This window comes from Mchenga conophoros, linkage group LG9 (genome assembly GCF_057382185.1).
Source record: "Mchenga conophoros isolate Kocher_MC1m ecotype Shallow Benthic linkage group LG9, M_conophoros_male_GT1.1, whole genome shotgun sequence".
In the NCBI taxonomy this organism is placed as follows: Eukaryota; Metazoa; Chordata; class Actinopteri; order Cichliformes; family Cichlidae; genus Mchenga; species Mchenga conophoros.
Window position 1 is genome coordinate 26,387,594 of NC_140534.1, and position 26,400 is coordinate 26,413,993.

The following is a 26,400-nucleotide window of genomic DNA, read 5'->3' on the forward strand; positions in this document are numbered from 1 at the left end:
GGACTTTATTCAAATAAACAGTGTAAATTCCTCCACATATTGGAGAGTCTTGTGGGGTCAAAACACTCCAAAGACTTAGGACAAATAAAGTCTACAGTAAGCGATGTACTCTATGCTTCTCTTGCGATGCCAGAGGAAACCAGTTCTTGTTTTCAGATTTATATCAGTAATCTTTCTGATCTATCTGAACAGCTTCATAAGCAAATTTTCTTCTACTGCACTGCAAGAGAATATGCAGGCACTAAACAACAACTCAGCATCTCTGTTGGTTTTGGTGTACAGGAGGAATTCTGGGAACATGAGCAAGGTACTTTTCCTAAACTTCATGAAGAAAAAAAAATTAGTTGTGCATTTTCAAGACTTTGGGTTAATACAATTTCAAGAACTCTGACATTATTAACAGACTCTCTCCAGCAAGAGGAGGCAATCATTTGTGTTAATCTTACCATAAGCTGGTATGCCATAGGGCTGGCCAGGCTGGGGGTAGCTAGCATAAGCTGCGGCCTGCTGCATTCCTGTGGTGTACTGCGCCTGTCCATACGCAGCCATATTTTGGGATGAAGGGGTAGGAAGAATATGCGGATATGTTCTGCTATTTGAGAAAAGAAACAAGAAACTAGAGTGAGAAAAGGAAGGCAGGAAAAGTGAGGCCCGTGTTTTACCCCCAAAACCATAACACAAACTTTGCTAACTGAGAAATTCCTTGTGATTGAGCTACTTCGTTCTAAACAGCCAGCCAAGCTGTAAGATAGACAGCATAGCAAAGCTCATATACATAGTGAAAGAACAATAAATGGCAAAGGAAATTTTTGCAAGATAATAATTACAACAGATTTCAGAGTGCGCTGGCTACAGACACCCATGCAAACAAAGCCAGTCAGAAAACCCCCATCTAGCAGAAGGATCTAATTAAAGAACGAAATGAAGTTGGATGCTGCTTATTTTTTTACAGAAAAATAAAAGAAACCTTACTTGGAAGGGTAAATCTGTGGAGAGAACTGGTGCGTTTGTCTTGGGCTGAAGCCACTGGTTCCAATAGCTGAGGAGAGTTAAAAAGAAAAGAGGCAAGCACATATTTAAACATTAAGAAATAAGGTAAATATTATCTTTTGCCAACAGAACTTCTGGATTCCAAGGAAACAGTAATTACATTGCATTACTCTATTTATTTTGGTAACCTTATTTAAGGTTGAAAACCGGAGAGTTATAATGAAGCAAAATAATCAGGTAAAAACATCAGGTCCTCCTGCTGACCCACGTATCTCTGAGATACTTCTGAGCCGCTATGACAAACACTGGTGTAAGCACACACACACGACGGCCTGAATCAGTCTCGGCTTGTGGCTTAAGATGCTTTGGGTCTTTCTAGCCACAGCCATATCTGAAGTGACGTCACTGATTGGAGCTAATGAGTGCTACTCGTTTCATCACTGATGAGTATATGCTTCACCGGTGCTCTTAAAGTTGAAATACAAGCAACTTTACAAGATTTTTTTATTTTGAGTGCAGAAAAAATTATTTAACTCTAGATTGCCTTTGTCAGTCATGCTGTATGAGGCTCTGGCTCTCTGTGCAATAATCAGGGGACACTCAAACTCACTCCACCCATCTTCAATTTTGTACATATTTGTACAATTCCCCGCCTTCATCAGAATAACTATAATATGCATTCACTTGTAACATTAGTTCTAAAATTACTACACTAATTATAGTTGTGGGGTATGTAAAATTGTGCAATATCAGCTGTCTCACTCCATTTTCCTATATAGTGTTAGAGGGTTTCTCCCAAAGCCGCCTCACAGATCACCCCTTCTTCAGTCAAACTGTGCAGGTGAGAGTAGGTGATAGGTAGATAGGTGCAAAGTTGAGAAATAAACTGAGACAGAAACATTTTTTAAGCATCAGACTGCTATTCATGGTAAATCACAGAGATGCTGATTTTTAAATATGCTTTTTGATCAACACAAAGCCCTACTTTAGATAAGACAGGCAACTTTAACACAAAGCTGCTAGCAAGCTCAGATTAAACTGAGAATTAAACTAGCTAGTGCGGTTTTAAGTCAAACAACTCAAAATGTACTTTGCATTCTGACACATTCACAGCACAGGGTTCATTTTTCCAGCTTGTCAAATAACAACAGTCACAAAAGTAGTTTAATATCTATAATTTGATTATTTGTAGAAAATCCTCCCGGTTACTGTTGCTGATGCGTGTGTGCATGTGCACCCATGTCAACCCACAGAGCACGTGTACGTTAACAAAAAATATAAATTTACTTATAGGACTCTGGTAAATAATTCTGAATAGAAAGAAAATCTTTAAAAAGTCAAAGTGGAAGAGCTACCTTGAATGGTGTTTTGCAAATTTAAACTTTAAATGTTAAAAAAACGCAAACAATATTAGTCATATTGAATGAAATCAAAATAAGCTAATAAAATGCAAGAGATAGCTGTATAAATTAAAATCTGTTAAGCTTGACAAAATTATTCAGTTAGTTTAAAACCAGAATAATTCGGGGAAGCAACAATCTCAGTCTCGGCATTTAACTTTACTGGAGACGCAGTTTTAAAACATCTGTCTAATCGGTCGTGACATGTAAAATAAGGGATTTGGTTGCGGGGGGGGGGGGGAGGGGGGGGGGCGCTAACTGTATGTAACTGTAAGCCCAAACCCCTCACACACGTTATTAATATTGAACACTTTTCCCACATCAGTAGCACCTGCCACTGGACAAAACTTGCTCTTCTGAAGAGCGCTTTGGGTTTCCCCCACGGAGGATATGGGGTATAAGATTACTAAATTTCATTAATACTGTCAGAGACAAAAGTCATGCTGTGATTTATGTCCTCCGAGCATATAGTATCAAGCATTTAGTTAAACGGCTTAGGAAATAAAGGCAAATTAGCAGCAGGTTAATACCATGTACAGCTGCACGTAGTGCTATTAACAAATGTTTACAGCAAAGATTTACTGCAGATGGTGGAAAAATAAACCCCCCAAATTTTAAATAGTTATAATTCCTATGATAGTTCCAACAATGCTTATCATACTCTGCGGCCTTTGTTTTATTTAACAATGTGTTTATGTTAGAGTGTGTGTGTGTGTGTGTGTGAGTGAGATATTTCCTTGCTGAAAGGAAGGTGTGAAAAGCCTAGGCCGATAGGCCGATTGGGTAACAGCCCGTGGAGATCGAGGGCCACTGGGATAGCGCGTCACTCCACTGGACAGACAAGCTCAGTGCATTACAGGTCATAATTCAGTCCTCACTGACATGGGAACCAGTGGAGTCAGGACACACACACAGGTGCAAGCAAGCACAGCATATATATATGCTGACAGTTGAGGTAGATCCCCTTGTTCTTAAACACACTATCACACAAAAACACACATTGTAATGTAGTTTTAGCTGGAGGGACATTTCCCGGGTACCGGCTTATCAGTCAGTCATCTCTATGCTCATCTGCTGTGTGTATGAGAGAGAGGCAGTCGGACACACATTCACACACATTCACACACACACACACACACACCAAAACGTCTCACCTGATCCTGAGAAGCTATCTAGAGAGGTGTCTGCTACTGAGGTGGCGATTTCGGTGCTGCTCATTGGTTCTGTTTTAACTGCAAACAAAGAAGACACATTCTCAGCAAGAGCACCACATCAATGTCAGGAAAAAAGGAAAATCTTGTCTCACTACATTAGGCTTCCACATTTTCACAAACAAAAAATACTTTTTTGGAAAAAAATAACATTTAATAAGTGTATTGCATGTAAAATAAGGTCAGCTAATTTAAATGCACAATACATTTGCAGTAGTCTTAAGTACATGTATTACTGAATTGTCTAATTATTTTTGGTAGCTAGATTTTCTTTTGATCTCTTGTTATTTATCTTTCAGAGTGACAAAATAGAAAAGATCAAAACCGCAATAGGAAAGTTTTTATCTACTTAAAAAAGAACCATGAATTAAACTTTCATATGAGAGTGGATTCTAGTAAATGTAAAATACTAAAGCTTTCTATTATTATTTTAAAGAAAATAACCTCCTGACATATCAGTACTTAGATGTGGGATGAATGAAAATAAGTGCAGTAGATGTGCGTTAAAGTCGCTGATAAAAAGCGATACGCAAGTACGACTGAAATGTCAAGGAAATATATGGTGTATAAAATCTTTTTAAGAGGGTGGGGAACGCTGTTTGACCTTGATGCTATTATACAGCTCAGCAATAGATTTGCAAAGACAATTTCACAGCTATCTGACAGCTCAGGATTCTTTGAAATCTATCCATTTCACTTCAGGCGGGCTGAAGGATTGTTTTCTTCCTTTTTTGGAAAAACAGATTGACAATGTGGGCAAAGGAGTCATGCTCAGTGGAATCCCTCATGGTTGAAGAAGCCATTTGCTGTCATGTTTTACATGTTTCCACTATGCTTGCTCAGTGCAGGAACATATGCTGACAAAGGGTAGTTCTTTTCAACAGCACACTGATGAAAAATAGTGGTAAATGCATGCATAAACTAGCATTCAGGTCACAGAGCACACAATAACCACTGTATTCAGGAAATCAGCATGGAACAACCATATTAAAAAATTAAGAATTATAATGCTTATAATGCTTATATGCAAGTTCACAGTACGACCAATCACTAACAATGAACTCAAGTCAAGTCTGTGTCAAACCATGCTTGAAACAGAATGCCACAAAAAATAACAACAAGTACCAGAGTTTCTGAATGAAAGGCACAATAGTTGAGGCGATTTTATAATGTTGCAGCTGGTAAATAGTAATATAATTTTAAGGGGAATTTTTAAAGAATACAAATTTCTTCATGAGTCAAGTAGATGGTTCAAAATTACAATGAGTGCTTTCAGTTGAGTTGAAACAAACAAAAAACACAAAACACCAAGTATTGTCCTTTCATTGGCACCAACAGTAGACAAACCTGCAGCGGACTGTGAGTTTGAACCTAACAACCAGTCTGCAGTGGTAAGCATTGTGATGTTATCACCTATGGGAAAGACAGAATGGCAAAGGAACACATGACAGTCTACATCATGACTACAGGTCCTGTGTGTCATGAACAAACAAACAAAAATAATAAATTTAAAAAATACTTCTAAAGCTTATCTGACAATGTGGTTCTTTTAATAAATTGATGTTTTATGATTTGGGGACGACTGCTTCACTAAACAAAGGCTCAGATTTGAAGCACAGGTGAATCGCATGAGTGACTATAACAATGTAGAGTAGAAACCAAATGCAAAGTGCCATCATTTCCATTTGTGGGCTTTGAATAATTACATGGGTGCTTAAATAAACAGCTAATAGTCACGAGAAAACGACCAACAGAGGTACTGAACTGTGTTAAGGCTGAGAACCAGCAAATGTCAAATGAATCCACGCCCCATTTTAGTATCTTGTTAATACTATATTACAGCAAAAGTGTTGATAATATATCCTAAAAAACTTCTAAATATCAGTTCAACACTCACGCTGGCTTTATTGCTGTAAAGCATCGATACTGTGATAAAATCCTTTTAGGTTTACTGTCACAATTTTCAGTTATTTTAGGAACTTTAGCAAGCATTAAAAGAGAGAAAGGTAAATGTACGCACAACAGCACTGCACACATACCTTCAGTGCCATTGGGTGTCATGGAATTGTTACCGATGTGTGAGTTGTCAAGGTTGGGACCATTAGGAGATTCACTGCTTCCACTTACTCGGCTGTGCGGACTGGCTAGATCCTGCATTTCCATAGACCTGACGACACACACACACACACACACACACACACACGCAGGCACACATCAAATCAAATTAGATAGTCTGGTTTCAGGGAAGGCGCAGAGCTCTCATGCAGAATTCTGTGTACACCCTCGTGCACGGTATAAAATGGTGAACATGAGAGAGTAAAAAGCACAGTGTATTCCACTGCACTTACAGTAGAAAAATACACAATTTAATGCAAGTTTACTAATTTCTATCTTGCATGTGATATTTTTCTACTTTACTACTTTAAATAAAGCAATTTTTAGGCTGTGCTAAATGCCCAGAAAAAAAACAATTATCAGATTAAAATGAAGGAAGTACACAAGACAAAATGTTACACACACAAAAAAAAAAAAAACTGTGTGGAACAGAGTGATAAAATGACTGTTAAGCATTTTGACAGCACAGTTTGAGATTTCTCACTGGCAGTCACAATTTAACGTAATGTGAACGCAAAATGTTTACTCTTAATTTAGTCTGATGCTTCTTGAAACAAAAATGGCCTTAAGTATATATCGTTTTGTGCGATAATGAAGACTGTTAACAGATGTTTGCTGGTTGGAAGCAACGCACAGCATGCCTGTTAAAAACGCAGCACTCTGCTTGATTATAAGAGTCTATGCCTCAGTGATGGGCAGATGAGAAGCTCATGAGGCATGTGTTTGCTCTGGCAAGCTCCTTAATTGTTTCTGTGTTTATACAAAAGACCACGGCACTGAAAACCTTATTCTCTCTTCTCATTTGTGCGCTCAAAGGATCTGATTGAGCACAGACAATGGAGCTAAAAGAAGGCACGAGTGATTTGAAAAAGTATGGCCACAAACTCTACACCCCATTTGTTTCTGCCGCAGCTCCCATTGCAACAGTGAGTTAATGAAATTAGGATAAAATGTTTTGTACATTGTACTGTCATTTTTAATTATATTGCAGGGTTTGGGGTATCTCTGCTATCGACAAACATCGGCCTTTACAAAAGGCCACAAAGATAAATGCTCAAGCAACTCTGAGTAGTCTGAGTGATATCAGATGCCACCAAGAAACAGAATTATGAGATAAAAACATTAAATTATGATATGCATTCACTGGGTTTAAAATAACATTGCAATGATATTATGTTGTAATACTTTCCAGTAGATTTTGGCAGATGTAGTCATTTCTTGGGGTTTAAATCCAAATCAATTATTTATGGGAAATATATATATACATTTAGGCAAGACAGTACACACCAAAAAGGTAATTATAATTAACAAAAAACAGCAACACAAAAGTCCAAGTCAGTCTTCTTCACGCGTGCTCCAGTAATGGAAGCTGCATTGCCTTTTTCCCAAAGGTATATTAATTTACTCCTCCCCTAAAAATATCACACCCGCTAAGCATACTCTTAAGGATGATCCAGATCCTGACCCTATTTCTTGCACACACGGCTTAATCCTGTTTTCTTTTCCTTTTGCCAAACTTTTTTGTCATTAACTGACGGCTAAAAAGCCTCCCATCTCTAATCAGTCAAGCCGAGAAATGCCGACAGTTCTTTAGCAGAATTTCTAAAGCAATCTCTGATGCCACACAGAGAGCTACATGTCTCTGATGCTCCTGGCACTGGCACAACTGTGCTCTTACCTGGACCTAGATGGCTTTGAGTCCTCTCAAACCACACTCCCTTTCTTTATTCTGCCTCCACCTGCCCCAGCAGAAACAATGTCACTCCTTGTTATTGCAGCTCGATGTCACAGTCCGGAGCCATCCATGACACAAAAAGGCTTGTCTGAGAAAACATTATTGTTATTCTGGAGCAGAATGGGAAGAGAGGGCTAGCTGGGGAACAGAGGCTCACATTGTCTCGCTCTGAGCCGCAGCCCCGCTCCACTGTTGTTTCCTCCTCCAGGTCCTCCCTCCTCCCTGAGCAAGGGGAGCATGGCCAAATGACGGAAAGGTGATTCATCATTGGTCTACGACAGCTGCAAACTGGATTAGCCCTCCCCCAATCAACATGCAAAGCGGCTTAGCCAAGGTAAGCAGGAAGGGGTGGGGTGGAGGGGGGTGATGGGGTGTGGGGAAGGGGGTGAGGGAGTGTAGGTAGGCAAAGGGGTGAGGGGTTGTGGATAGAAGGGGGCTGAGGGCCAGTAAAGGGTGGGAGAGCCTGCCTACTTTCCTGCTTGCTGCTGCTGGAAGGAAGATGGGACTTGTTGAGCAGTGGCAAGTCAAGCGTGACACCCCTAGCATCTTCAGCAGATCTTTCATCTGCAATTGACACTATCTGAAATTTATCAGCACTCCTCCTCTAGGCATACTGACAGGTCCTAATGACCATCAGGGCTGTCTTCCCTAGGCCTGCCTGTGCCTGGGGCACAATAGAAAAATGCACAACTTCACAGCCGACTCACAATGGCCATGAAAAAAAGAACGGGAGAAATACACACACACTTTCTTTGCGGTAACACAAAGGTTCATGGTTATGTCTTTTTTTTTTTTTAGCACACAAAGACACATAACTCATTTCTGTATGTCTGCAAGTGTACACACACACACACACACACACACACACACACGCTCATGCACAGGGCACTACAGAGGCCCCCAGATGAGTGGCGTAGACACACACACACACACACACACACACACACACACACACACACACACACACACACACACACACACACACACACACAGAGCACTTTAGAGGCCCTCAGATCAGTGGTGCATCTCAGACAATGAAAGAGACTGGAAAGGAGAACATGGAGAGCATATGGAGCCACATATGTTTCCTATGACGCTACGAATGCCTCTATTACTCTCCTTTAGCTGACAGTTACATTTTGCTGTCCACTCCCACTCTGCTTGTCTCTCTGCAAACATCAAGCAGAGCCATATACTTGCATGGCTATAACACTATATTAGACCTGACTCCAGCCCACCATGGGAATACAGGGTCTAAAAAAGGTCAAAGGTATTCATATGGTCAGGTAAAAAAAAAAAAAAAAAAGAGAGAGAGAGATGGAGCGAAAGATGTATAAAGTCTTTTTTCAAAAATCCTGCCATGATTTTTTAATGGCTGACTGTTTACATGAGCCAGGGTAACCTGAGCTCCATGGTCTAAGGTTTTTTTTCTTTTTTTTCCCAACAGGCTTTGCTCTTCACACCGAGGCAAAGCCTTCATGAACACCATTCCAGCTTTACAATTTGCCTTCTCTCCCACTGCTTACGATACAGCCATCTTAGCAAAAATAACCGGTATATTTCATTCTCACACCTCACTTTTACTTTCACAAAGCACAGACAACAGCATTTCTTCCTCCAATAATTTCTTAATACTGAAATACACAAAAAGGATGAAAAAAATTACAACATGAGTAAAATCTATATTTATAGAACAGAAAGAAGAGGCAAAAGCAATGGAGACGAAAGAGAAACACATTTTGCCACAGAACATTAAGAGAGATCACAGAGTTGGGGGAAGCTGTGAAGCGAGAGTGTTGTGGTGGGCTGATGTGGTATGGTGTGTGTGGTGGCTGGCTTCTCTCTTCAACAGTTCATGCCAATAAAGCCATTACCATAGTGGTGTGTCAGCCTTTGCCAGCAGGTGAAACCAGCCAGGTGAAGGGGGTGAGGGAGAGCAGGGAAGATGGGAGAGGTGAAGGGAGGGGGCTTGGATTTAAAAGCAAAAACATGCCTTTCTTCATCACCGCTAAACATTTAGTTTTTTCTTTAAAAAAGGTCTGCATTTAGCATCTTTGATGTGCTTCTTTACTTCAACCTGAACTGCCAGGTCTTTGAAGCTAACAAGAACAAAGCCTGACTAGATGAAGCGTTGGAAGTGTCATCAAAAGAAAGAAAAAAAAAGAAGTGCCACAACATGCTTCATTCAGAGCCGTTAGCAGGCTTCTTTTTTTTTTTTTACTACGCTTTACTTATTTCAAGACCTGCATTTCCAAAGATAAATATAGCTACAGCCAAGCTTTTAGCTAGATCATCTGAGCATGCAGGGTGCCTGACCAAGCACACACTGTTTCTTCTTCTTTGCTGCATATACCTGTTATTATACAAGCAAGGGTTGCTTATTTTCATATACGCACTGACATAAAAATTGTGATTTGTTTAGTATTTTAAGATGTTAATGCAAATTTAAAAAATGCACAAGACAAGTAAAAAGTGGCATTTTTCAGTCAATAGCCCCTTTGTCATTTCTAATACATATTTATCTTATAATCTGCACAAAGTCTTTTGTATTTTACAGAGTATATAAGCCATGTGTTGTGTGTTACAACTTTTGCAAAACAATGCTTTAATCAAAATCTAACTTTAAAACAACTAATCCCCACTTAAGCTGGTCAGCTGAATCCACATGGTGGCCCAGGAAAAATAAATCCACTCGCAAAGAATGTAGATGCGGACAACAATTGGACACAGATGTGAGTGGAATTAGGCACAGTTTACAAAATGCTACACTTCACTTGTGTCTCCATACGAGGCCAAAAAAAAAAAAGCCGGCTGCCAACAAATGCAACATTAAATACACTGGTGCTTTTTCACCCTGTCAGTGTTATTAATTTTACATAAGCACTGCACATTTCTGATAAAATGAAGTGACAAGTGAAGTTCAATACTGTTGTATTTTTAATATCCTTTTTTTGTTTACAAGAAAAACTATTTCTGTTGTTTTATTTATTACGACTTCATCATGGCCCATATATCTTATTAAAAAACAAATCTAAAGATTATTATTATTATTACTTAAAATATAATAAATTACTTTGGGTTTTTTTAATGCATACATATAATGGAGGAGTATTCTTTATATTTTAGCAATGTGTGCGACGTGCAGTGACAATTGAAAGCGCATGGTGCTTGACATGCAATTTTAAATTTTGTACTTGTCTACAATTAAAAGCACAATTATTAACAGATGTGCTGTTTGTTGATGTGCAATTTGTCGCTCTCATTTGGTTCAATATGACATTGTGCTCCAGCAATTCGCTCAATGGCTACATTAAATCTGTTAATACTGTGCTCTTCAACCCTCAAAATTATTTCCAGAAGGCCACTTTGCCTTTGAGGGGCCATCAAACAAGATTTAAGGTGGACATTTTATCACAACCTGCCTACCACCGTGACCGCTGCAGAATGAGAGAGGCTTTACGAGAAAAAGGTGAAAGAAAGTCCAGGGACAAATCGGAATGATTATGAAGCTTTAATACTCGTCGTTTTAATTTTCTCAATCCTGAAAAAGCAATTTGTTATACTGAGAAAAATTAGTACTTGCACAGAATAGGAAACAATACACATTTTAAATAGACTTCAAATTGACAACGCCAAAGGTTGCAAAGTAGTTTTAGCAATATCTTTTTTATAAAAACAAAAACATAAATAAATTAAATTAATTCTGTGCAATGCAGTTGAAATGAAATACATTTTCTCAGCACCTTGCTTTTTATTCTGACTTGGCATAAACATATTGCCCTTTACACACAAAAGGCACGAAAGTGGGTATTAGTGGTTGAGGACCTGCAATAGCAATCATCAGGAAAGCTTAGAAAAGGCTCGGAGCACCCATTTCCTGCTCTTTCAACCACATATTCCAGATCTAAACAGGGGTGTGTTAACAAAACAACACCCCACAGTATTTAGTAAACAACCCCTTTCCACTAAATGCCCAGCATGGGCTACTTAATAGGTGCTTTCCTATTACCTTCTTCCTTCTCTCGAGCTCTCTTCCACCCCTCCATCTTCCTCCCTAACAGTTGAGTGAGGCTCGATCAATTAGCCGTCTGTGTCTTTCACCATTTTCAATCTCCTCTCTGAGAGAAGAGGATGAGAGCTTGGCCGGCTAGACACATCCATACGGAAGGCATCAGTCCTTGGGCAAACAATGCCACCATCACCGCCGACCACTCCTGCTTATAAACACTGCTTCTACACATGCATGAAGCACTGCAGCCAGGCAGAGAGACCCTGATCTCTCTCTGTGTAAAGCAAATACACAGTGTAAACAGCCCCAAATCAGCCTGCTCATTATCTGTTAATTGGATAAATACGGTTATTGTGTGAATGAATGGCTGCAGCAGGCAGTCAAACACACTGTCATGTTTGTCTACATAGAGCGGAGGCTCACTAGGCGATCCTAACCTCTCTATTTCCTCTCTTTCATCAGCACACACCTTTTCTAAACTCCAAAAAAGGGCAGGCGTTTGAAAATGGCAAGAATTAGAGGATGAAAAAGAAAAAAATTTCAGAAAGATGAAATGCGCTTCACACGGACACACACACACACACACACCATACAATAATTCCTCGACTTGAGATGTAAGCCTGTGATCATACGCAGAACATTAAACCAGAACATCCTTCAATTAGAGAGGCTAGTGATTACAGTGGGTGAGTCATCTTCGCTACACGTGAAACACTGGCGAGCAAAGACGCAGCACGGCCGAGAAGCGGGGTCTGTTGTCGTGTTTAGAGGCTGTGAGCCTCTCAGGTCTTGCAACATTCCTCGCTTCAGCAGATGGCATTAGATGTCAACTGCTTTGACTGTGCTCATTTTGTTTGTTCCGCCAGTAACAAAAAAAAAAGGAACAACGACAGTCCAGCATCTTTCCCACACTTCAACAAAATGTAGTGTGTTAAGGAAGAAAAAAAAAAGAGGCTCCCATATTTCAAATGTGAATTTTGATGTATTTACGGTCTTTGTATTATTTTGAATGCCACTAAAGTCATTGGGCTTTCTAAAAAAAATTCAAATATATTTTTACTCGAAGGTCAAAAAATTAACTTCGATTTTTTTAATGACTATAAAAAAATTATATCTGTTTTACACTGGTAATTTACATCAATAAATTATTATTTTTGTAGACATATTTGACTGGAAACTTGTAAAACTCAGCCGGACTGTATGTAGTATAAAAACAGAGTTTAGTGTATGATTTTGTGTAATTTTTTAATTTTATATTAGCTGGATTTACTAACGTAAAATATAATTAAATACTTTTGCTATCTATCTTTATCATTAATAAACTGCAGCTACCGCGTGAAATTTAAAGCCTTACTTTTGAGTTTGTTTACCATTATTTTTGTAAGATGCACTCAAGTATTACATTTCTTAAATTGCAAAATTAAGGGTTGTCATAGGTGCTGTTTTAAAAGATAATGTCAGTCATAATTGTCACTCTTTCTGCTGACATTAATGCTTTAATTGAGTATTATATGCTTGCTTAAACACTGACAGAAATGTATGAAATAAGACAAACTTTCACACACACTATAAGACTCAAGAAATACTGATCATGTCAAGACAGTTAGTAAACCAGAATGTCAAATAATTATCGCACAGAAATTAAAGTCATACTCACTAGAATTATGGTTGAATCACTGTGTGTTTATCCCTTCTTTATCTTCCTTAAAAAAAAATCTTCTTGAGAAAGATCGTTCAGTCCAGCAGAGCGGGTGGCAAACTTTCTAAAACACGTCTCAGCTGTCCGTAGAACCTGTAGCACAATAAATGTAAACTACAAAACTACTTTTTTCTTTTTCATTTTAGGTGTTGGAACCCATTGAGCCCCACGCGGTATCTCAGGAGACTCAGTCCCATTGAGAAAGAGAGTTGTCCGATTACTGCTTCAGGCAGTGACTAGTGAGTGTCTGAGGAAGAGGGAAAAAAAGAGAGAGAGTGAGCGAGAGCAAGGGAGAGGGAGGGAGGGAGGAAAAAAGGCAGTGAATGAGGGAAGGAGAGGGAGGCTGCTGCCGTTTGAAAAAGCAGAAAAGTTGCTCGGTGCTCTCACAGGAAGACTTTGGGTCTGGAGGAGGCACGGGGGAGTTGTGCCTCACACCAGCTTCCCATATGTCATTAACTCAAAGCTTTAAGCAATAGAGTCCTCTCCAGATTGTATCAGTGGAGACTAAGACAATGAAAAGGCTGATCTCCCCACTGCCCTGTCTGTCCACTGCTCTGCTCACAACCCTCAGGGCTCACACTTTTCTTCTCCCCCCTTTCTCTGTTGTTTTTGTTATGCTCTTTTTTTCCCACCACAAACCACATTTTTTTCTTTCTCCTGTGAGCCTTGGGTCATTGCTGGATTTCTTTCTGTCACAGAAGGACTTCAGAGAGTAAACAAGGGGCTAGGTCATTAGCTAAGGTGATGGGAAGCCAGAGGTTTTAAAAGCGGCCAAGAAACTCGGCTCTGTTCATCTCCACAGCACTCTAGTGGAAGTCCTCCGTCAACCCATACACACGGCATCTGTGTGCAAGGTAATGACTGCCTTCTGTCTGCTCCAGGTTATTATTTCAACTGCGCAAAGCAGCAACACAAGGCCACGCTGCTACTGATGAGCTTGAACTGGTGATTTATTCAGGCTGGTGATGAGGCGTGTACAGATTTTGCTTCAATGTGTCATGACATTTTTTTTTTTCAAGAATATCAAGTCTGTGTAAATAATGGCTGAGATATCAATGAACCGTTTAAAATATGTTTAATTTCCACAAAATAAAGCTGTGGGTTAAATACCAACTGTAGTACTGACAAATGATTACCAAGAAAGAGGAAACCATACATTTACTATGGTAAAGAGGTGGTGAGAGAAAAAGAACACCCACTGCCAGAAGAATAGCGTGCTGTGTTAGTGGCTGGGCTTTTTGTGTGCTACTTGAAGATCTTGTTAACTCCCAGTCAGTTGGTGATGATAAGAAATTAAATAATGTCACACATGTCACCGAAAGAGCACGTTCAAATCTATATGATTATGATAGTATTTATTTAATATTAATGAAAATGAGTTAATCAGTTTGCACCTGATCAGCTGTAGTGTTCAAGGCCCATACTGAAAGCAGGTCGCCACCAACCGGCCTCTGTGTAGCAGTAGTCAACGAGGAGCTGACAGAAATAGATCCGGGCTGCACTACTCCTGATTTAAACACAGTGCAGTAATAATGTGGACGTGCCTGAAATGCAAGCGCTGCCTGCCTTTCCAAACCCTCAGCCCACAGGTAAATCCACAGGATCACATTGCAATATCAGATCACGAAATATATTGCACATTGAACAGATTCTTAATAGCTAAATTGACTAATAGATGCTTGGGGGCTCTCAAGTAACTAGTTCTAATAGCAGACGGGTACACATGCCAATTAAGATACTACATTCATTCAGTGACTCTCCGTTTTAAGTGGCTGTGTAAAATTAGATTGAGATGTAATTTTGCAAGTGAGTTATTTTCAAATTGTACAGTATAATTATCCAGAGTTGTTTATGTCTCATTGATTAAACTCAGATTTTCCTCTTACACTCTTGCATGCATCCTGCATCTGAATGTTGTGAATCGAAGTTTCAATCAATCAATCTAGCAGTTTTACTGCTAAACTACTATGTTCATGTCACGGAGTATTAAATTTAAGGTCAATAAATGAAAATTATCTTACGGAAAATAGCAGATTGAACTTCGAAGTGAATTGTCAATATTATGAGTTTTAAAACTGAAGTTTTGCACAGAATCAAAAAGAGCAACGATACACTATCGCAGTTAGGGGGACTCAACATATTCAAAGTAAAAAAAAACTTGCAGATTAGAGCAATAAAATAATCGTTTGTGGAACTGTAAAAACTAAGAGTGCCTCTACATCTGCCAGATGGAAGCTTAACAAAAGATGCACTGATACTGTTCGACTGACATCAGCGCTAAAACACCACTTGCCAAAAACTATATCAAGTAAGAAATTTGAGAAGAGAGCTAAGATTAAATGCGAAGCCGTTCTTTATTAAGGATTATCTTGATGGGACTCAATGGTCTTCATGAGGGGCTGCAGGGATGCCTAACTGCAATTTAGAGTGAGGAGAGATCTGCACTGTCCTCCACTGCCAATAGGTTATCCACTCAGCTTCTTGCACACATGGAAAGAGAGACTTCAATTCCAACTGGCTGATGCAGTTTTTCAGATAAAGAATTAAGAGTTAACATAGATCTAACTCAAGTAATTGTGGCAATTTTTTTACTCTGTTGTTCCACAAAGGAGAACATCTCAGTAAAGTGAGTTTACCTAACTTGACAAAGAATATATAAACAGTGTGAAGGGAGCAGGAACGGTGTGACAAGGGATCAAGTGGTCCAGATGAAACAAAATGCTAACACCCCGGTGACACAGTTGCAATATTTTCATATGCATATGCTGCAAACTTGTTTGGGTAGAACTACTAGAGTGTTTGCACAATGTCACACGTTGGAGGATCAAGTTCCTTTTTTGACATACGTCTCAGCAAAGCATTACATTCAAAACCATCCCCCAAGAAGAGAAATCTGAACTTGGGATAACTTTGGATAAAATAACAGTTTTATATATTTATACAGACATTACCGGGTGAAGTGTTCACCTTTTAACTATGGAGAAAATACAAAAAAAAAACCTTAACTATACAAACCTCCCACTCCTAACTTTGCCCCTGACCCAAGTGTGACGTGAAGTTTGCCGGATCGCAATTTGTCAGGGAGCTTGGTAAGTGCTAGTTGCTGGATATTCCTGAGCTGTTCAATGTGTAAAGTTTCCTGTTCAAAACAAAGCAACACAGAGCGACATATCCTTGGTAAAGAAAGAGTAGTCTGATGACCAAGGGAAATACAAGATCACTTTCAATACCATTCCACTCCTTCTCTCTTCGAGTGCATGGATTTTCTTCTGAACTCTGTAATAGTAGACTTAAAAGCAACTTTCCTAGCAACAATGACAACTCCAGCACTCGAAGCAAAAACAAAAAGCAAACCAATGTCGTTTTGATGACCAAAAACATGTTAACACATTTCAAAATGTCTTTCTGCATCCAGTATTCAAGTAAACAGAATATAACATTTGCCCATCTAACAGGCTTTTCATTAAATCCAAAGAGAATCTTTGATGATGATAAGCTGCCACCACAAAAAAGATTTTGACAGTGCAGACAGATAATTTTGAAATCCCTCAAGGTAAATTAGTAGCAACTCAAGTGCTTTCAAGTGGTGAATGAAAGTTCTTAGTGAAGCCTGAATTCCTTATAAACAAACATCAGGTTGGATTGGCTCGCTGAGGAGCAGCGATAAAAGTAAACACAGCATACCTCGACATGAAAATACACTAGCACTTTTCTCCAGAAAGCAAGGAACAAAGGAAATGGTTAACCTCAGTGGACGTCACAAAATTAAATGAACAGAGTGACCTTAGTGTTGCAGTCATCTTGATTCCAAATAAAACACAAGAAACATGTTTTGAATTATGAGAAAATGCCATTTAAGAAAAACACACACACACACACAATATATATATATATATATATATATATATATATATATATATATATATATATATATATATATATATATATATATATATGAAATATATGAAATATATATGAAATATCTATACTTAACTCAATCTTATTCAGATTTAAGAATTTACAAAAGCAGTTACTATATTTTGTAGTTGCCCCGGTGCTTGCTAACTGGCATGTAGTTAAAAACTCTCCATGGACACATTTGTCCATGAATACGCCATAAGAGACAAGTGTAGTTTATGACCAGTGAAGCACACCTGGGGAAAGTCTATAAGGAACCCTGAAAATCCTCAGACAGATACTTTATTGGTCTCCAATGGCCCCAAAAAAGCCAAACAAGCACACTTCAGAGACCTATTACTCAGAATAAGACATTGCTAGGGCTGGAAGTAAGCTATCACTGTGGGCATTACATACATAATATACGTCCTGCTGAAAGATAAAGAAATCTTTAATAGAACATTTGTTCTAATAAGTAAGTGAAATGTGGATTTTTGATTTATCTCTCTTGGAATTTGGCTTAACAATGACCTAACTTTCCTTGCAAATATAGACACACATTTTGCAGCTGACATTAACATATATGAACATGCAAGAAAAAGCTTTACCATACCTATTTGTGTAATTGATGTTGTTTTCATCTTTCGGTGGACATATTTTGCAAAATTCAGTGAAACATTTTATAGATGTCTGTACAAGAACAAAAACTAGATTAAAGAAGAGTGTAGTCCAACCTATGAATACTGGGAACTTATGTAATTACGAACTGATGAGTAGGAACATCAACATGTTCTCCAGCTTTAATGCTCGTGCAACCCAATGGTATGCTATGACAGTATGATCTATAGTTTGCTCTTATCACAATCTCTAAAGCTAAAAACACTGAAATATAAGGCTATAAAATTTTAGAGACGGATATATTCTAAACTGCTTATTCTAGTCATGAATGTGATCTATATGTTGCTGTCCATATTAGAAACAAAGTTCGCATTGAAAACTGATCTTGCATGGCTTTACGGAGAAATTATTAACCACGAAACAGGTACACTTTATCTAAGCTGTTTATACCCTAACAACCCTTCATAATAGCATTGAAATATAATTTTAAAAAATGATGAAACGGCTATTTTTGTATTTGTTTCTTTATTGTGCTCATGTTACTCATAAACGGCTCCATTATGAAAGCAGGGAAAAACAATTTCACCCTCTGCAGTCGCTTGTCTTTTTTATCGATATAATTTTGCCAAGCCTCAGTAGTCTGAAATCGACTTAAAATAGAAGGCCCTCGTTCGCCATCAGCTTTTACCAAAACCCAAAAAAGTTTCATAATTTAATGTAAAAAAGTTACACAGTGGATAACTGCTTTCAGATGCCTTCCCCGCAAATGCAATAACAATCAGAAAAAGGAATCAAAACATATTGAAGTGGCACATTTTTGTCATTCAGCAGCAATTCTTTGGCAATGCACACAAAAGCACATTTTCACTTGATATAACAAATTGTGGGATCTGCTTATAGCTGTCACATCATTTTAAAATTTGCAATCAAGCACAGAAACAAATCTGAGTGTAAAGAGGGTTCTTCCTCAGTAGGTTTAGCAGATATTAATAACTGTTGTGATAATGAAGAGTAAGACTTTAGAATTTCTCTAGCATTCTGGTTTAACTATACAGCCTCACAGCAACACTACTAAATCTAAATTAGCTGCACCCTAAAATACCAATATGTTTGGTAATAAATTTTCACCACCCCTTTAATGGCAGCATTTGTCAGGGTTGTCCCAACTGTCTCGGACAGACTTCTGACTTGTGCAACCCAGGCGGCCAGAAATGTGGCACTCCCCGTCTCTTCCCCAGCTGCCCAGGTCAGCAAAGCACTAGAGGCCAGGCCACTGATCAACAGGCTTGCAGTGGGTCTGGCCGCAAGGAGGCGGGGGGGGGGGGGGGGGGGGGGGGGGGGGGGGGGCAGGTCATCAGTGGAACTTATGTTCACCACCAACCAACTCCCAATTGGTTAGAGTGCAAAATGCAGACATTATAGACATAACTGCTGCCTCTCAAACCCACCCCTCCAGGCAAACTCTGTCCTCCTCTCTGACTCACTTACCAAACCCCCACTAGTCCAACCACTGTGACATTTGTGAAGCCAGGAGTCCACATAACAAAAACACATTAGGCAAATGTCTGGGGTCAAACGTCTGTTTGAATTGGCCAGATGAAAGACACTTGGATTGGGTCTGTGCCATTCTCCTCAGTGACTAAATACAGTTACAAAAGAGGCACTGCTGTGCAAGCCAGCGGTTTGTCTTACTAACAGAAAATGCTTCCACATTCAAGTTGCAGTGCCATATTTGCCAAGGGATGATACAAGAGCACAGATGAGGATTTAAGCCAGGGGCATTATCAATCAGGTATTTGTCCCAAATAAACAGAAATAGCACAGACCGGACAATAACTTATATTTAGCCTACATCCACATTTGTTCGCAAAGAAACAAGTGCACGCAAACATAGCTTGGGTATTTCCAGTGATGAATGAGCACCGCCACTGGACACCAGCTTTCAGTAATTTTTAACTCCTCGACACATTTAACAGCTGGGTTTATCTGCATACTCTGCACGTCGGCCGGCTGATGCGTAGATTATTCATTTATTTTATACAGGAGCAAGAAACACACTGAGCTCCACAATAAAGTTGTGAATACAGTTAACAAACAGCAGCTAGCTAGTGAAATATTTCCAGATTTTCAAAATAAGCAATGCATTAATTATAGTTTCAGACAATGCAGGAGGAGCACTGACTCTTCTACTAATATATCCCCTCAAAGTACTTCTAGGTGACTTCTGTGCATGTGTCTGGTACTTGTTGCTGCAGCCATCACGAGTAAGGGAGACAGCCTTTCATTTATTGTTTTTCTTAGAGTACTACTGCTGCACTATCAATATCCAGTAGACAGGAAGAGCTGTCTAAGTTACTTTACATATGAAAAAACAAAGATGGCACCGCCAGGAGAAGCGCTAACAGTTTAAACCAAGAGGAATCAACGAATACATAATTTACTGAAAAGTCAGTAAAGAGTTGAGATGCAGTGCATTTTCTACAGACACTGTGAATGAAATCATTAAAAGTCAATGATATGCCATGTTTGTTTCCTCTTGATGTGTTCAGAGCAGCAGTGGCCCCTCTAAAAGGTGACTTCCCTTATGAGGAAATGGAATTTGCAATGCACTCCACTCAGAACACTCTCCCTTTGTGCTTGTGAGAAAATATGTTCTCTGTCTCTCTTTTTTTTTCTTTTTTTTTTTTTTGGTATAACTGATTTAAAGAAAAACAATCTCAGAATTTACGCTTTTCTCTGTCAATATGGCTCGTGTTAGTGTGCAGTATTTCTGTGTATTTTAGCATCAACTTAAGTACAGTAACACCGCAATCCTATTGCCAGTCTTTAATTAAAAAAAAAACAAAACATTGTTGCAGGCAGAAGGTAAGGGTAAAAAGATAATTCTTGCAGAAAAGAATAGATTTGGTGTCTGCCTGTTTGCCTGTGCCAAGTTTTCTCTTATGCAAATGACTCAGACTGTGAAGTAACAGCTGGATTTAAATCGTAAAGCAACAAACCAGCTACAGCAGACATGTAACCAAAAGAATGGCATTAAAAGTGTGCAGTACCTGGAAATGTTTTGCCAGGTCAGATTAACGCAGTGTAAAAGGCTTTAAAGATGGCAGTAGTTGATTGTTAGTTGAATTAATGTATTGAGACTATAATCTACATGAATTCCTATTGATAATTCACCTGGTGTAAACATCCATCTAACAAATATCCTCCCACTCTTATGAGATCTCAAAATAAGTGACCAAGTAGCAGTCTTATTTTTGCATTGCATATATGTAATCTAAATGACAATGCTACAGATGATGAACTGATTTAAAAAAAAGAAATGCTGTCACAGGCATAAAAAAATTTTTGCAACAACATGCATATAAAGCAAACAACTGTACAATATTCACAGCCACAGGATTAACAGGACTTGTCTACTATTGTTTAGGTCTCCTTCGTGCCATCAAAAGTTCTTTGACCCGTAGCGGACATAAACAAAGGACCTCTGCAATTGTATTGTTGTGTCTGACACAAGGACACTGGCACCAAATCTTTTGGGTACTGTGAGCTGCAGTGGGAGAAAAGTGGAGGTGGGGGGGCCTTGGTGGATCATGCTTGTTCCGTAACAATGTTTGAACAGAACGGGATCAGTAGAGTTTGAAGCTTCAGCTCTCGTTTGTACTCCTTGAGTTGTCTTTGAACAGATATGCTGGGTGTACTGTAGCACAGAGGGAGCCTGCTGCCATAGGTGCGTGCTGGTCTGCACAAATGTCTGGGACAGTACATTTCGTGGCTGATCTGTGTAAATGTCTCTGTGAGTTGAAACAAAACTAAGAAAAATGGTGGTACACTTCTCTAACAAGTGATATTATAGTGTTTTTTGCATGCTGTGTAAAGGGAGTGAAAGAGACAAGAGTAAAACTGGAGTTCAGCTTGCTACAGCTGCCAAATACCTTCAGGGAGATCTCTCCTTGAACTCTGTACATGGCACCTTTGAAAAATAATATACCTTTTCAAACCTGTGAATCAGAGATAAATTATCACTTTAATAATGAGGAATCCCTGATAAACCTTTTGATAGTCAAACATCACAAGGGGAAAGTGTGATGAACTGCTAGTAACCTCTGATGATGAACACATGATTCATCAATACCAGCAGATCTGCATGTCTTTGCTAACAAAGCCACAACAAAGAAATTCTGGCCGACCGGGACTTTGCCTCTGACTCCAAAATAAACACTATTTGTTATAAGGAGCATACAGAGGGAAAACCGGGATGAGAGTGTTAAGCCTTCTTCCTCTCAACTTTGTGACTCAGTTGCTGAAGCCCCAGGTGTTTTTTTGTTCTTAAACACATGTCAACTCTCAGACTATCAACACCAACATAAACTTTGCCTAAAATAAATAAATGAATAAAACTGCTAGCAAAACTTTCTCTGCCTACTACTACCAACTAAACAGACATATAAATAGCTCAGCAGCCTACCATGGAAACAAACAACCGCAAAGGCTCGGATCAGTTACAGGAGTAGCAACTTTTTATAGGTCACAAAACTTCCAGTTGCCTAGGAAACAATGTGGAAGAACAGTGTGCTATTGGTTGCAGAACTGGTAATACCTGTCGGGGCAATTAGAAGGCCTATTTTGTTGAAGGAGGAGTATCAGAAGGCTGACTTTGAGTAATTGAAGGCTTTGGTCATTCAATGGGCATGGACTGTTCTGTTAAAGCCGCACCTGGGCTAAGACAATTTGAACAACTCACAATGGGAAGAAATGCCTGTTTATTCTGGTGCGAGCTGGTGCAAGTATCTGGTGGAAGTTTGTCTAAAGATGGGAGAATGATTTAACAAAAAGCAACTTTCTGAATATTGATTTAAATTGTTCATGCTGTAGCCAAGCTTATGTGGCAAACTGTGGATCTGCTTTGGGAAAATTTCAACCCAAAGTGTCAAACTTTTATCTATAGTTACGTCTAGAAATTCATTCTAGTTTAGATATACTGAGGGCAACAAAACCTTTAAAATGTAGGTATTTTTGACACAAAGTTGGTTAACACTATCTTTCTCTTGCATCTTCAAAAGACATGAACTCTGGACCATTTCAGGAGAATCTAATCTACACATCATCCAAATTTGCACTTTCTCACATGTTGCAAACAATGGAAGATATCCCTCATTATTTGCATTCTTCCCAATGAAATTACTCCATGTGGTTTAGGTTGTATCTGGGCAGACATGGACAGTTACCTGAAGCACATACTCTACAAGATTTGGACATTAGCATTTTGACATTCAGCTCTGTGATTCTAGAAAGATTTGGGGCTGCAGTGCATGTATAAATACAGCTCTAGATTCACAGCTGTAGCTCTCAGAGGAGCCTGGCCCATCCATTGCATGATGACTATGCAATTTACAAAATTACAAGCTAGCTGAAACCCTGCCCTAAAGAAGCCCCAGACTCTGCCTGAATTATTTATTAACTATTGATGAAGGCTGATAAATGCACCCCGCTCACCATCCCAATGACATTCTTGTCTCCTGCCTTGAGCCACTTCTGCCACTTTGTCTGCCTGTATGTTCCCGTGATACAAAACTTAGCAAAATGTGGATTTTGTTCATTTATAACACAAAAAGGCAGCTGTTTTCAGCAATGTATCATCTTACAGCTCTCAACTGTGCTGCTATCTCTGCAGCCGGGGGACCCAAATAAGTACATTACCAAGCCAGCTAATTACAGTTTCACACAGTGCGACAGTCGACAATCTTCCCCTATTCTGTTGGCCAGACACCAAAGCGTTCTAATGTGCTCACACAAGGGGAATCAACATGCCAATCTGATGGAGATATACAAACATCAACAGAGAACTACCGGCATAATTTTGATTACTTCCTTGCCTTAGGTATTAATATAAAATCCATCAAGCTTTGAGAAACAGAGGAAAACATTACTGTATATTTGAGGAAAGGAAAAGTGTTACTTTCTTTTTCACAGTGTGGATAAATCTTTCAAAACACGTACAAATGCATGCAAAGACACTAGTACAATACTTAATACTACAGAAGAATTTTAGGGATATTAATTGACCAATAAATATGAACATTATCAAATGACATTTGAGCACTTGAGCAGCCCCTTTGACTGACCTCTGGGACTGGCTGTCCACATCTCCACCACCAATATCTCTAGCAGCTGCAGAGCACTTAATAAATTGCACCTTTAACAAAAGGAAAAGGTGATGAATTGAAAAATGTTTAGCCCTTTCATGCATTATTAATGCAGCCTCTCCCTCAAATCGGCCGCTGATAAATAATTAAAATTAATCTCCTTATGGGAGTTTTCATTATAGGATAATTTAATTAAATGAAAGCCCAAGGACCTCTGAGGGCCCTGAGCCACTAGGGCCCCATGCCCTACTCCTCTAATGGGTCGAGGACAGGAGATTGTCCTGGTAATGCACGGGAGCCCATACATTATTTAATAGATCCCACTAAGTAAGGACAGATCAATGATAACTTGTCATCTCATCAATGTGTTGAAAGCATTCCAGAGGCCACTGCAGAACAAATCCCAAAACTGAAAGAAAAGAATATCCGTGCACACACATAGAAAGTAAAACAGTTGCAAACACATACACATTAATAGCAGCTATGGATATTCTCTAGTTGTGTCTGTGCATTTTACTGATGGGAAAGCAGTGGTGGATCAAGGACGACGAGGTAAGATTGCTTCGGTACAAAAAGTTGAAAGGTGCAAGATATACACCTGATACAAACAATATCAGCATCAAATGGGAGCCTTTAAAGATGGTCTTGGTAAACAAGAGAAAAGACTACTGCAGAGGAAGAGGGGTCCATGCTCGTCTCGACTTCTGGAACACTCAGGCATCTAATTATTATACTGCACTGATCACAAAACATTATCAATGATGACGTACTCATCTAGCTCACACCACAAACAGCAACCCAACAACCAGTAAAGCAAATAGTACCTTTAATTTTAAATACAATATACTGCATAAATATGTATGGTAGAGTCACATTCATGTCTATCTGATAGGGCTTGACTTGTCTGTGATTAAGGATACCATTTGAAGTCATGGTGGAAAATCAACATAAATCAAGGATAGAAATAGCGACTCTTAAAAAGTATAGCTTGGTTTCTAATTATGCAGAGATCACATTGGGCACTGAAAAAGCTAAAGAGTCCCTTTAAAAGAAACCATACAGAGTCACTCAGAGTTTGGCAAAATAATGCCGGATAGGTTTTAGTAAGGAGTGGTGAAAATATGATTTTATTTTGCTTTTGCCAAAGCCAGGGCAGAGTGTCTTCCTAGCAAATAAACTGAAATTCCTTCTGGTTTAATTATAATTATGGAATATGTAATATTGGCAAAACGTGTTTCAACCCCCCTGGTATGTCCACTACATGCACACATTTCTGCTAGTACAAGTTTTGTTGCAGTTTAAAAATGGTAAAATTCAAATTCCAAGATGGACCAAATGACTCCGAGTGCCAGATTTGACCCAGGGGCCAGATTCAATGATTAATACTGTAATACTTTAAAATAGGACTTACACAAATTAAATGAATGCAATTACTATGCTTAAAGCTTAGCGGGAAGTGCATGTATATGCACGCCATGTCTGAATTTAAAAGAGGAAATCTTTAACATAAATATTAGCATTTTGTGAAAACAACTGAGTAATTAGTTTAGGGGATAATAAGCTGGGGTAGGCACACAATGAAAGAAAGCATTCTGGCTTTAAAATGAATAAAAATTGATTGTGTCCCAATAAAAAACGAATTGCCAGAGTGTTAACTGGATTCCCCATAAACGTCTGTAGCAGTCCCTGGCCGCTTTATTGTGTGCTAATGCAATAGAGAACACTTAGCAATAAATGCTCCTCTCTGATGAGCTCACAGAGGCTTTCCAAGATGGCCTGATGAAATTGTAAAAATTAGATTTGAGCTAGCTGCTAATGACTCCTAAAACAAAGGAAACTCTCCAAATGGAATTAGCCTGCCCTCTCCTTCTCTAAATACATCATATGTAAATTACTGTCATTTGGAGAAATATGCTTGCCTGGAAGGTAAAGCCTTCATTAGAGATCTCAGTAGGTTTGGGACTCGAACAAGAACTCCTCTAGGACATTTAAAAAGTTTGAGTACTGAAAGAAGGTAAAGGTATTGTTCACTCATGGTAGCAAATCAGAATAATGACCAAAGAACTTATTTTTGATTATTTTAGTCAAACCTCATGGATTATTTTTCAGAGATGAGGACACAGTTATCTGCTCTGAGAAACAAATACAGCATATCTAAGTTTTCATTTATATAATCCTCATTTGCATATGGATTATCGTTAGTGAATTACTTCAATAATGCAGAGCCACGGACACCAATGAAGTGTCTGCTCAGGTTATTCATTACAGTTTATTAAATAAATGGCTCCATGGTGGTAATGTCAGCTATTAGCTGCATGTTTATTTTAAGCTTTTTTCATTTGCCATCATGCAAGATTGTTTTCTTAATCATAATAAAGTTAATCCAATATTCAGTCTGACTTGCAGCAAGGACGTTGTTTCCTACTACTATTAATATCCAGATGATTGCAAAGTGGTCTTAAAGGTCTGTACAAGGAAGGCATAAATTTGCTTTTTAATATCAGAGTTATCTCGTGCTTAAAGCTAACATGAGAATTAATTAAACAAACAATTAGCAAATGAATGAATCATCACTTTGCAGTC

At 38.9% G+C, this 26,400-nt stretch overlaps 1 protein-coding gene across 7 annotated transcripts in view; it reads right to left on the reverse strand.

Annotated features, from left to right (window-relative positions):
* eya1 (EYA transcriptional coactivator and phosphatase 1) overlaps nt 1-26,400 on the reverse strand; it is a 62,786-nt gene that overhangs the window by 26,774 nt on the left and 9,612 nt on the right. For 2 of the 7 annotated variants that reach the window (XM_085287269.1, XM_085287266.1), the window contains exons 1-6: nt 13,118-13,396; nt 5,641-5,768; nt 4,949-5,014; nt 3,545-3,622; nt 973-1,039; nt 447-592 (exon numbers count right to left, since the gene is read on the reverse strand). In XM_085287269.1, the coding sequence (XP_085143395.1) occupies nt 447-592; nt 973-1,039; nt 3,545-3,622; nt 4,949-5,014; nt 5,641-5,764 (481 nt within the window). In that variant the 5' untranslated portion in view covers nt 5,765-5,768; nt 13,118-13,396. Of the gene's footprint in view, nt 1-446; nt 593-972; nt 1,040-3,544; nt 3,623-4,948; nt 5,015-5,640; nt 5,769-13,117; nt 13,397-26,400 lie in introns of those variants that run through there. The other 5 variants (XM_085287271.1, XM_085287270.1, XM_085287268.1 and 2 more) reach the window with 4 other exon arrangements.